Source organism: Chaetodon trifascialis, chromosome 8 (assembly GCF_039877785.1).
Source record: "Chaetodon trifascialis isolate fChaTrf1 chromosome 8, fChaTrf1.hap1, whole genome shotgun sequence".
Classification (NCBI taxonomy): domain Eukaryota; kingdom Metazoa; phylum Chordata; class Actinopteri; order Chaetodontiformes; family Chaetodontidae; genus Chaetodon; species Chaetodon trifascialis.
This window is the reverse complement of record NC_092063.1, coordinates 4,309,801-4,323,013: the sequence shown is the minus strand read 5'-3', so window position 1 is coordinate 4,323,013 and position 13,213 is coordinate 4,309,801. Positions and strand designations below refer to the sequence as shown.

The following is a 13,213-nucleotide window of genomic DNA, read 5'->3' as shown; positions in this document are numbered from 1 at the left end:
CTTTGATCTCACATTAGGAGAAGGAACTGGGGATGAGGCAAAGAGGGAGACGGGGGATGGTGGGGGAGTCAAATGACTGAGAAACTACTCTTTTAGTCCCAAAAGCAGTGAGTGACATTTATGCAAAAAGTGAAAACAGAGCTGCCGTGTAGGTGAAGCTCCTGCTTTTAATGCCACAGGCTTTCTTTTGACCTCCAGCAGAAATAAAACTCTGTTATGTGAGGCTATACACATGTTAAATGCTAATGTTAGCATGCTCACAAATTCTGACCTGCTGATGTTTAGCAGTTATGCTTACCATGTTCACCTTTTCAGTGTTAGCATGCTCACATTTGCTAATTAGCACTAAATCAATCAATCAAATTTTGACCCAATGACAGCACTGAATAGTCATGGGTTCATTAAAGTTACTGTAATTTATTCCACATTTCTTAGCAATCCATGAAACAGTTGAGACAATTTGCTCAGAAATACAAATGTCAATCTCACGATGGTGCTACAAGAAAAGATTTCATGGCAAACCATCCAAAAGCTTTTGAAATATTTTGGTGTGGGCCGAAGCGGTGGACCATCCCCACTTGTGTGGCTAGAAAAGCAAACAATTTAACACAATAAACTGCTGCAGCAGCTGATAAAGTCTATCATTCCTCTGAGACTCAGTGACTGATGGTGGTATTTAGTCAAGACACCTCTGCAGAGAGTGGATGAGATCATCTCCATTCATGGCCTGAGCTGCAGCCTTTTCAAAGGAAAGAAGAAGGAACAATGGCGCTCTATGAAAACCTGCAGTGAAATCCCAAGCAGGCGCTCTTTCTCCAAGCTTTCCCATTTCCTGTGAATTAATAATAGCCGTGCCTGGGAAGTGGATTCTCTTTTAACAGCTGCATGGCAAAGTAGACAGATATAGCAACTGTTAAAGGGTGTGTTAAAGGTTTCTTTAAAGTGTCATTGAATGAAGCAATTAGTGTCACAGAGTCAGGCTTTTACATTAATAGATTTCACAGCTTGCACAGCAGTAAAACATGCTGATGTGACATGGAGAACAAACCATACCGAATCAGAGGTGCGAAAAAGATCTGACTGCAGGGAGCTTCACTGAGCCAAGAGCACCAACTAAAGCTGTGGTGGGCGTTTGCTTATTCATCGCTTGAGATAACACACCAGAGAGAATAAAAATACCTCTATCACACCTCTCTGATGATCAGAAAAATTTCAAGCACAGTGAAAAATTACTGCCCCTTTAGTTACTGAAAATGCAGCGAATAAGAAAATGAGAGTGATAGTGATTATCAGCAAACTGTCATGGACCCTGTAGTTATTTTCTGTTTCACTTGAAACTGAAAACTTTTCTTTTCGCTGATTCGACAGAAACAATAACAAAAGACTAAAAATGACTAAAAACTGTCTTTTTCTCAGAGAGAAACACGTGTGAGAAAAATCATGTATTCATTCAAATGAGTTGGAACGTGACGTCAGCGTTCCACTCCTCATGCAAGAGGCTGAGCACGTGCTGCTTTCAAGTGCTATCGGAAATGTTAAGATTAGCGCGAGTTGTGCGCAAAACGACAATCTGCAGGTGTAAAATGATGGAATTTGCTGTGACCAGCGCAGCAGCAAGTACTGTATTTAAGTGCAATCTTGAGATTCTTTTGCTTTGCTTGAAAACATTAATTTTATGTTACTTTATGCTGCATCGCTGATGGAGAGAAATGTACTTCTTACTCCACTGTTTTTATTTGACATTTGTAGTTAAGACGATGTTACTGTATGCCTGAAAGGCTCCAGGGAGAAGCTGCCATCTCAAATGATGAGTGGAATACATACATCGCCCGGTGCATTGCACATCCATATGTGCCAGGCACAGCCTACTGCCCCGCAGTGTAGCTCACAAAGCATACTTTATCGACTCAAAATAGGCAAGCATATTTCTCTCAAACATCTCCAGCTAACCATTCACTCGTGTCCTGGACACGCCCTTGGCTGTCAGTCCTTTGGTCCAATGTGTTTAAAGTGTTGGGCCCTCAACACACTGATTGACCGCAACCCTCCAACAACCCTGTTCGGTTTCCCCACAGCTCTTGGAACACTTCAAATCTAAATTAAGATTTTCAATCAAAGGATCTCTTAATGTTTATTAATGTTTATTAATCACTCCTGACACTGATGGTGTTGCCTGAGTCAAACCTGTTGAAGAGCCTGAGAGCAATCTGTATCTCATCTTATCATTAACTCTCAAACTATTGTTTAAGTTTGTTTAGTATTATGCACAGACACTTTAGATATTTTTAAAGCTGAATTGTACTGTACCATCTGAAACATGATGAAAAGATTCAGATTTATTTTACATTAAAAACAGAATTTTATAATGTTGTCTTTGTGGAAACTAACATCATAACATTATTCATAGGATCAAAAACTATTTTTATTATTTTATTTTACTATTTTATTTTATTTATTTTTTTTTAACTTTTGGTCTCTTGAGCTCCGCACACATCCTTTAAGATGAAAAATAAAATATTACAAAGTTGATAGAAAAACTCAAATCACTCCTCTTGAAAACAGGTCACAGTATGTAGTTCAGCAGCTAGTCTTCAGATCCTTTACCTTTAAGTAAAAGTAACAATACCATAATATTTAAAACAATAAACTATAAAAGGTCAACTGTACAATGAGTACTTTTACTCTTGTTAGTTTCAGTATACCTTGATGTTTTAAGTACTTTTGCAATATTATATCAGTAAAATTTTTAATGCAGTTACTTGTTACAGAGTATTAGTACATTGTGGTTTTGCTACTTTTACGTTGCAGACTATACATCGTACATCGGACGTGGCATTTTTGAAGTCCGAGCCTGGCAGGAGCACCTGAAGGCAGCACAGGGTTCAGGACTGAGTGAGGCGGATTCGGAGCCTCAGAGCGGGACTGAGGACCGCCGCAGGAGCCGGACACGGAGGGAGGCTGTCGCTGTCGGATACTGGCATTTCTGCTTTACCCGGGACATGAAATCCGCATTTTAAAGGCGTTAAAAACTTGATTCCAGCCCAAGATGACGGTGGATTTTGAAGAATGTATTAAAGATTCACCCCGGTTCAGGTAAGAACGCGAAACTCTGTGTGCCGACGCACTCGTTGAACTGTTGAACGCTACAGTTCGCAGCACACTTTTCTGGTCACATTATTTACCGCAGGCTTTGAATGCAACTGCCATGTCCATGTGTCTTCTCTGTCTGTCTGATGTTGGACTACCATCGCAGTGGGATTAATACCTGGATCCGATCAGCCAATCAGAGGGGTCTGGGTTACAGGAACAGTCAGATTTGGGGTTATTTTCACAGCCTCCACGTCAGGCATGTGTTGCAGTTGGCATGATGATGAGCAGTGAGGTGTCACATGGGAGCTGCTGAGATCAAAGTCTCATGTGTTGGTCCTCACGTTGTCACATTGTCTCTCCTCCTCGTGTTGCCATACTTTGGATTTTATCTGCATCCATTTGACAGATCAGATGATGTTCAGGAGATCAGTGTAATAAGATACCGAAGCTTTGATCCAGGAGAAATGAAGGCACTGGATGGAGATGATTTGCTCTTTTATGAAAGAATTCCTCACAACATCAAATGCCCAAAGGATGCAGCTGAGAGCAGAGCAGCAGCTAATGAGTTTTCTTTCATTATTCATCAGTCAGTTAATCGTCTGGTCTGTAAAATGTCAGAAAAAGTCAGTTTCCTATAGCTGAAGGCGATGTGTTCAAATGTCTTGTTCTGTCTGACTAACAGTGCAGTAACCTCTCGGTGAATCGATTCTGAAATTAAAAATGTTAGTTGCAGCCTTAAAACAATACGATGCTATGATTCAACAGACAATCAAGAGATGATAGAAGAAGAGCTGCAACTAAAGCTTATTTTCACCATCGATTACACTGCCCACTCTCTTTCCTGATGAATCATTCTGGTCTATAAAATGTGAGAAAATAGTGAAAAATGGCCGTCATGATTCCCTCAGATCAAAGGTTACCTCTTCAAATGTACCACAACACCAAAAGATTTAATTTCCTTTCAAACGAGGCAAAGAAAAGCAGCAAATCCTCACAGAGAAGCTGGAACCAATGAATTTATGGGATTTTTCCTTGAAAGAAAAGAGAAATAATCAAAACGTTTGCTGATTAGACTGAAGGTTAATAGGTTGAGCCATCGGCTCTCGTCGGATCAGAGGAAACTGAAGGTTTCCCCACACAGCCTGCGCCAGAGCCCCTTACCACCGTCCACCAGAGGTTACATAAACAAGGCAGGAATTTTCTACACCCACATCTAAACCTGGTCGTCTGCTCCCAACGAGTCAAGAGGCTCTCCGGCTGGGAGGGGAGGGTCAGGGGGGGGGTCTTTGACACTTGAGTAGCGGGGGAAGATCCTTTACTGAAGAAAAAGCACCAGAATGAGACTGTAAAGTAAAAGTCCTGCATTCAACATTTCACTGAACGCTAAATAGACCTTGAACTGTTCTACAACAACACATTTCATGATAACTATTGAAAATTTGTACATTTTTAACATCTCTGCCATTTTTCCTGGCAGCTTCATGCTCGTCAAACAGACTTAAAGTTAAAGGACGCCCTGCATGTGGAGTGAGGACAGTTTAAAATGCTCTAAAAAGGACAAAAATAGATGCACAGATAGTCTGCAAAATCAGTCCAGAGGGAGTCTGGGACTGATCATAATATCATATATCACATTATTTGATTGTCGACACTGACGCATCAGTGTGTGAGCGGCATTTGTAGTTCTAATTACGTTATAAACAATCAGGAAGTTTAGTCCCAACCGAGGCATCAGGCTCCTCCAAAGGATCACAAGATAACTCTGAGGGGTCATGAGATGATCCATTTCTATTCATATTTTGGACTTTTTTTTTCCATCTTTGCTCTGGTGGAAATGCTAATCAGTCATAAAAATAAATCTGCTTAGTGGTTTTATTATAAGGGGTCACAAGCTCATCACATGTCTTTATGTAGCATCTTAATCTGAAAGTAACTGCTGCTGTCAAATAAATGTAGTTCACCTGGGGTATCCTCCATAAAAAATATACCCCCACTAAAAACATGCAACAAGATCACCACCTGACCAATGGTGACAAAGGAAACTGGGTATCCGGGCGCGCTGTTGGCTGGCAGCCCACCACTCCTGGTCTGCCGCGGAGGAAGACGGATGAAGGATGGGTTAAAGGCAGAGAAATAATTTCACGAAGCATGGCGTGTGCATGTATTTGTGCATGCAGTGTGTGTGATAAATAAAAGTACGTTTCTTCTTCTTCTTCTTCTTCTACTTTCCAACACTGCACTCGTGTTTGCGCTCAGAGATAAAATCTCTGCTTCCAAATCAAAGACTTCCAGACTTGGCAGCAGCACCTTAATGACTGCCATCTGGGCTGCAGAGCGGCACATCTCAGGAAGCGCTGAGTGAAGGGTGCTCGCGCTCTCCATCTCCTCCCTCGTTTCATATGCAGAGCAGCGAGACAGGCTGCATGCTAAAGAGTCACCTACCTCTTTATTCAGAGCTCTGAGACGCATCTGTGGTCTTATTTCATGAATGGCTGGAGAACGTTATCTCTTATCAGGCTGGAATGAAAATACGCCTCCTCTTCATGAGCTGCACAGATGCGTCTCAGCGGCTTGAGAGGATCAAACACTCGCTCTTACAAGCCGCCCTCCAGTTTTTCTATCTGCCGCTGTTTAAACGACTCGAAGAGACGCTGAACGAGACAAAGCAAAGGCATGTTCTCGCAGCCACTGAAGCCTGTAACAGTGTTTTCACTGAGCCTTCAAACGGCTCCTTTGTGGAGCTAAAAGCAGCGCAGTGCAGTGTTATGTAACAAGCCTGGAGGTGGACGACTGGAAGGAAGCAACAGGCCCGGAGTGCAGGAAGATCAGAGCTTTTCACTGTGAGGACTGGCTCTGCTTCCTGCACACGCTGGAAAATCATGCAGGAAATCAGTCCCGCACAGTTTTATCTCACATGTCCCGGCTTCTCTGCCTGAGCTCGATCCTGGACATGGCGGGTTCGTCGTCTTCTCCTTTAAATCTGCTGTGTAAGCACTTCTCAGCGGCGTGATGAATCACCCGTCCAGTTCAGATGTCCTGAACAAACTGTTCGTGCTCTGTGTTTTGTCTCCATGGATACCCGGACAGATGTGAGGTTGCGACCGGTGATGCTCTCCACATCTGCTTTGAGAACGCGGCCTGTAATGATTACCCGGCCACAGCGGCTCGTGTGTTTGTGTTTGCTCCGGCAAAACACAGCGCCGGAGCTGTTTTCTCCCCACTGACATGTTAATTTGAGGTCACACTCACATACTGTCGGGGGACGATAACGAGGGAACTCGCTGGCTTAGAAACCAGAGTCTTTGGCTGCAGTTCATGTGAGGTGCACAGTTTTAAAAAGAGATACTTGTCTCTGGCGTTACTGCATTATGTGCATTTGCATGTGTTTCCTTATTCACTTAAACTTTATTATTGTATTTTCAACAACACTGAAACAACAAGGTGCATTACCTGCAGCATCGTACAGACTGTGAGCAGGTTTCATGAGTTGGGAGTCATCTGGACTTTAGTGCTAAAAGGCTTTATACATTTATGATGCATGTTGAGGAGTTTCTCCTAACTCTGCCACTTAAGAGCTGCCTTTAGCCTCAGGTCTTTAGGACCTGAACCGCTATAAACGCCTCTTTATGCTGAGTGTCTGAGGATATGTCATTACTGCCCTCTTTGCTGTTTGGTGGGATTTCCAGCGGCCTTGCCGGTCTGTTCGCGTGTCCTTCAGCAGAATATAACTATTGTCCAGAGAGCTTCTTGCTTCCGCTGAGGGACAGGCTCTTTTCTCAGTGTCTGAATGGCCTCGGGGCAGAGAGCCACCATGATCCTTCCTCCCTTCCCGTGTGAACAGCTGGAGGCGGAGAGCTGAGGCGACGCCGCCTTCACGGTGACGGTTCGTCATTGATTCACAGAGCAGAGCGGAGAGCCTGGCAAGCGGAGAATCCAAGGCCAATGACCTGCGGCGCTCGCTGCTACAGCGTCTCTGTGAGAGGAGGACCGGACGGATGGATGTGTGACACAGAGTCAGATGACTGGGTGACGGGGGTGTGTGTCAGATTCTTGGAGACGGCTGGTGTGGAGGAATGCTGAGCATCTGGTGTAAAGTCTCGCCTTGGAGAGATGAATTAGCTGCAGCTGTTTAGTGGAAGTTTAAGGAAATAACATTAAAGTTTGGAAGTAATACAGTAAATAAAGAATATATGTATGCCTGCAAAGTCGAGTACAGAACGGTCAAACTGATATTCAGGACATGGTGCTGTGGTCCACTTTCACCTCATTACAGCAGAGAAAAACTCATCCAAAACCAAAAGTTTATTTATTATTATCAATAAAACTGATGGTTATTTTCTTGATTAATAGTTTGGTCGAGTACAAAATAGTGAGAAATGGCCATCACAGTTTCCTAAAACCGAAGGTGACCTCTTCAAATTACTTATTATGTCCAGCCAACCTGCCAAAGATCTAAAATATTCAGTTTCTTATCATCAATCTTTACAGCTGAGAGGCAGGAACCAATCACAAATAAGCTCTGAAAGCTCTAAAAATGACTTTGGAATCAATCATTTGAACAGCAGAGCTGTGAAAAACACCAGCTCTGCATGTTTTTCATCATAAAATGTTTCCACCCGAAGTCGGCCGATGACGGTCCTGAATTATCGCTCGCTCCTTGTTGCATGTTGTGCAAGTGAACTGGAAAGTACCTGACTCATTTCGCCTCTGGATTTATTTTTTATCTTTCAAAATGTACTCTTGCCATCTGTTTCCTCCTCTGTGGGGAAGGAATTTATGGTGGGATTACATTAGCTGACTTCATATTTAATACACATTTACCGAGAGGGTCTTCGCGCTGGAGTCCGTCCCTGCTCATAAACAACTGCACAGACCCGCTACGAACACGAAGCTCATAGCGGCACCACTAACGTCTGAAGCCCTTCATGCTCGGAGTCGTGTTGAATTCATGCGGTTCTTCTCGGTTCAAACCCGTTTCTGGAGGATCTGCATCTCCAGCTGCACGGAGCTGGAAGGAATTCCTACCGACGGCGTGGTCTTGTTGCTTCTGCTCTATTTCAGACTGACCTCCTTCCCTGAATCTGTGTCAGTGGCCCTTCTGTTCAGCCAACACTGCTCCTCCCAAGACTGTGACTTTGGCCAGCTAAGGGTTGGGGGGGGGGGGGCTCAGCGTTATTGTGACTGAAAAAAAAAAAACACATTGCTGATACCGAGCTGGTCTCCATCACATCCATCTCCTCGCGCAGCAGCAGCTGATATCTTAATCATTTATAGCCGCCTTTCATTGCATATTTAAGAGCTGAGACTCAAAAAAAATGTTCCCCGTGAAGCCCGTGTCCTGTTCGGCATCAGTTTAATGAACTCTGCTTGTGATTTCCGCATTAGTCGCATTAAACTCATGCTCTGCTGCCACCTCCCCCACCCTTGTGAGTTTATTCTGCTATTTTAATTTTCATCGCCGTGCTTGATTTAATGATGAGAGAGCTCAGCGGCGCTGGCCCGCGGGCGCTTTCACCATAACCCGTTAAGGGCGACCGTGAGCTCTGTGCGCTGGAGCCAACAACTCCAGGTAATGAAAGTGACAGGGATTAAAGCAGCAGTGTGTGGTTTGAAGGCTTGCGCGTCCTAATCAGGGATTGGCCCACATTCGCCTGCTCAGATCCCCGGACGGCAAGGTGTCACACCTGGAGGCTTAACGTCCAACTGGTGTCCTCCTGATGTAAAGGACTGCAAACAGATCTAATGATACATGGAGCAGTGTGATTTCTTAATCACGCCGTTGTTGCCCTCCTACGGAGACGGCTCGGCGCCATTAGCTGGAAAGGCTTTCATCTTTTTAAAATGAGACCGGATGAAGGGCTTTTGCCAGTTGGAGCCTCGGAGCTCGCCAGGCTCCAAAGCATGTAGGGCAGCTGCTGGAGGGTCGCTGCGCGTAGATGATCATTATAGAGCGTTTGAAAGAACACACACTCAGCTGCAGGTTTATGATGCACACCTGGTTAAAACGAACGCAGGCTGATACAACAGTGAAGAAGAAGAAGAAGAGACGTACTTTATCACACACAACAATGCACGCTACATGCACACACGCCATGCTTCGTGTGAAATTATTTCTCCGCATTTGACCCATCCTTGGTCAGTGCTTCCTCCGCGGCGGACCAGGAGCGGTGGGCTGCCGGCCCACAGCGGCGCCTGGGGACCCAGTTCCTTTCATCACCATTGGTCTTGCATGTTTTTAGTGGGGGTATTTTATGGAGGAGAACATGGGGAGAACATACAAACTCCACACAGAAAGGCTCCTTTTCCTTGGGATACCGAAGGCATGGTGAAAGACACGGCCCCAGCGCCTCAGGTGGGAATTGAAAACCGGGTCCTTCTAGCTGTGAGGCGACAGTGTTGCCACTGTACCACCGTGCCACCAATCTTCCCTCAATAAATGTTCAGTTTCTGTTGGAACTGTTTTAGAGGTGTTGCTTGCATTAGCATTAGTTTTCGCTAAGCGTACCTCACAATGTGCAGCAGATATACAAGCCCTCAGGTGGATTGGGATGGCAGCATCTCCTGCTCAGCGTGCCTTCACATCCTCCAGAGATGCCTCAGGGTCATTTTCTTAATCACTGCTAGGTGTAGGGACACACTGCTGTAATTTTTTACATCTATTAAGTGTTCGCATTGCATCGTGGGATTGTTCTCACTGTATAATGCAGCCTTCAGTCACTTTAAACAATCACTTAAGGCACAGCCTGCTGCATCCAACATGTCGCTCCATCTTTCTACTGGTCGATTCTACCTTTCCGCGAGTAAAAGCAGCACGGTGTGATATTTTTTCATCTTGTACACATGCCAGAACATCTTCATGTCACAGTGAGGTCATGGAACATTTTAGTTGTTTCATACAGTGCATACGCATCATATTGTGTGTGTTTATATGCTGTATATTCAGGAAGTTAATTGAAGATTTGTATAAATGGAGATTAATCCCTGGTGAAACGCTTCAGGATGCAGAGATGATGTCATCCCTGAGCCTTTTGTGTTGAAGGACGGGGGCTCGCCACATGAGCCCTGGCTGTCCCTCTCATTTCATTTTAATGAATAGCAAGACGTTTCACACACTGCTCACACAAAGAGCATTGAAAAGCACGGTGCTGCATGCCGAACACTGTGCTAATCTGCTTCGGACATCCTGAGGGATGACAAAGACCTCGATCAGTCAGCGGACAACCGGCGAGAGTGTGAACGGTTTATTAAGTGCGATGAAATCTAATAGCCGGAGCTCATGGCCGCCGCTCCGCTCAGTTCCCCTTGTCTCTCTTTCAAATCAGCCATCCGGTGTTGCCACAGGTTGCGCATGCTGGGCCGCAGACATTGAATCAGCACTATGGCAACATCCTGAGCCCTAAATGATGGATGAGTTGTAGTAAATTGGCATTAGTATTCCTATCACAACCCACGGCGAGTGAGACCAGCAATGACTAATGCGAGGCAGGGGATTTCGAAAACAAGGGCCGGGCCGACGAGCGCCGTATCACACACACTGAGCAGATTTTTAACGCTGATAATCCGAGCCTTTGGTCTTACTTCACAGTGTGCAGGGGTGAACGAAATCGCTCACAGCTCGGCATTGTTTTCCCAAGCAGATTGGATTATGGTAATGGAGACCGAACATCTGATCTCAATTCTGCATGGCTGTTGATATCAGATGTCTCATACTGTTTGGAAGAGAAATCGACTTTCCTCTTCGTATGTGAGAGAAGGGCTCCAATTTTCCCAGAGATGGGCCCGATCATGTGTTATGTCAAAGGCAGAAACATCTGTAAACATTTGTGTACTGTAGCATAGCTATCAACAGGTTGCTGGAATCCCTCATATTGGGATCGGTATCACCTTCAAGCCTTTCTGACCCTGCAGGGAGGGAGTTAAGCCTCAGCTGCAACGTGACTCCGTGGGGGCTGCTGCCGTTTATGCCTTGTGAAATGGGCTATAATTCTGAGTTAATATAAATAGTCTGACTAATGTTCTGGGTGGATTACCCATACTGTAAAATAGGGCTGTCAGACGAACTGCAGGGTATGACAGCACAGCAGTGCAGCTCTCTTCCTCCACACTATGATCAGCAATTATTTGGTGTTTCCACATCACGGTTTCGCGTATTCGCTCTCTGTTGCAGAGTTACATGATAAGACTGATCGACTCATCTGTCTGTTGAATGTGAAGCTACAGCCGGTTAGCTTAGCTTAGCACAGAGAGTGGAAATGGGAGCAGGTTTGTAGCCTGGCCACAGGTAACAGAAGCCATTTATTAGCACGTCTGAAGCTCGCTAATTAACATGATTTGTCTTGTCTTTTTTTATCTGTACAGAAAGTGTAAAATTGACAATTTCACATTTTTTGTGTTTACTGGGCTATTTTTTGGCCGTGCACATACTAGGTAGTTGTTTTTACACCTCAGTTTTACACGAGAAAAATTGCTGCTGCTAGTTGTATTTTGATACCAGAGGACCGAGCTAGGCTAGCTGCAGCCTAATGCTACACTGTCAACAACAAATCCATGTTGAAATTGGCAGGAAGAGAGTTAGCTAGCTAGCTAGTAGGTGTTAGCAGCTAACAGCTGATGGGCAGCAGAGTGCTGCAGGGTGTTTTGCTATCGCTAGCTAACAGAGCTAATGGAGCTAACCGCTAACAGAGCCAAACACACAGCTACTTTTAACTAACTGTAGATGATAATAACAAAGTAAAGAACCAAAGCTTTGATTTTTGGATGGTTAAAACTGCTTTTGGGATTTTTCCAGTCCTGGACTCTGTCAGATACAAAAAGACCTACGTATGAGTTCAAAGTGTTCAACTCAAGCGAAAACTTTCCACTTATCCTGAGGCTCCATGAATCTGCTTCATAAACATACAGGCAGGGAAATGAGAGAGGAACAGAAACAGTTTCTGGTTTTGTTTTTCAGAGGCAGAGCTGAACGTGAACACGAAGGCACAATCTCAAACACATGGTCACATGGAGCTAGCTTACAGCCGATGTCTGAACATTCGCTAAATTGGCTGTTTTGCGTGACTCAACGAGCACAAACACTTCAACAGACAGAAATTTGAGCGGTATCGATCTCATTTCCAAAGAGAATTTCCAAAAATGTCTAAACTATTGCTTCAACTGCTCTGAGAGTCTGGATTGTTTAAAGTGCGTCGAGTGCATGACCTAGAAACATTTCACAGAGGCTCAAGCTTTAGGTTTTAAAAATCAGATTAATCTGTATGAGGTTTTCTCATTAGGAGTGCAGTGCGTTTAGCCTGGACTGACCTCTTCTTGCATTCAAAGCACTAATTGGAAAATACCCAATTTCCTCAGCACAGAAGGGCTGCATCGTTGCTATCTCGTGGTCCATCTCTCAGCTGTGTTTTTAGACTTTCTGTTTTTGGAGCTCACCCTCCAGTCAAAGGCAGCATGTGAGGAACTTCCCCTCAGTGAGACGGCCACTGGGCTCGGCTCTTTGGTCGCGGCTGTGCGTCATTTGTCAGCAGACGTGATGACCTGCGTTCGGTCCCGCCACCGTTCTTGAAGAATAAAATAAGCATGACACGCAGTTGGACCTGTGTTTGACGGGACGAATAAAACAGAGAGTTATGACTAACAGACTTCAGTGTTTAATGTCGTGTCTCTGAAGCGTCTCCCCCGATGACCAGGCAGCTTGGAGAGTGGTGATCCCGGGGGAGGAAAGTGGCTGGGTCGGTTCCAGGTGTGTCAACATCAGTCTGTGCTACATGCGCAGGAAATGGACTAAAGCTATCGACAGAAGTGGCGAGCTGGACCATGCAGCGGTGCCTTTTGGCATCAATGGGGGAATAAGAAGGGAGGAATCACGGTGCTCCTCCGGCGCCTCAGCTCAGTTTTGAAATGCTGAATCACACGTGTACAAGCATCTGTTTTTGATTTGCTCCCTGCCTTCTCTTCCCCTTTTCCGTCCTCCCCGCCTTCCTCTGTGTGCGGGGGCAGGCCTCTGGTCGCGGCCGGGCCAGAACCGGGTCTAGGGACAGGCCAGGAAGTGCGTCAGCGCGTTCAGATATTACAAACAGGTTCAGAGTAAAGGGCAGAACCCCGGGGAGGCGATGGGTGTGAGGAGCTG

The 13,213-nt window shown here is 45.1% G+C and overlaps 1 protein-coding gene across 1 annotated transcript in view; it reads left to right on the top strand.

Annotated features, from left to right (window-relative positions):
• The first annotated feature begins 2,928 nt into the window (after nt 1-2,928).
• acap3a (ArfGAP with coiled-coil, ankyrin repeat and PH domains 3a) overlaps nt 2,929-13,213 on the top strand; it is a 59,036-nt gene continuing 48,751 nt past the window's right edge. Inside the window, exon 1 of the mRNA XM_070968130.1 lies at nt 2,929-3,093. Coding sequence (XP_070824231.1) covers nt 3,047-3,093 — 47 coding nt within the window. The 5' untranslated portion in view covers nt 2,929-3,046. The remainder of the gene's footprint in view (nt 3,094-13,213) is intronic.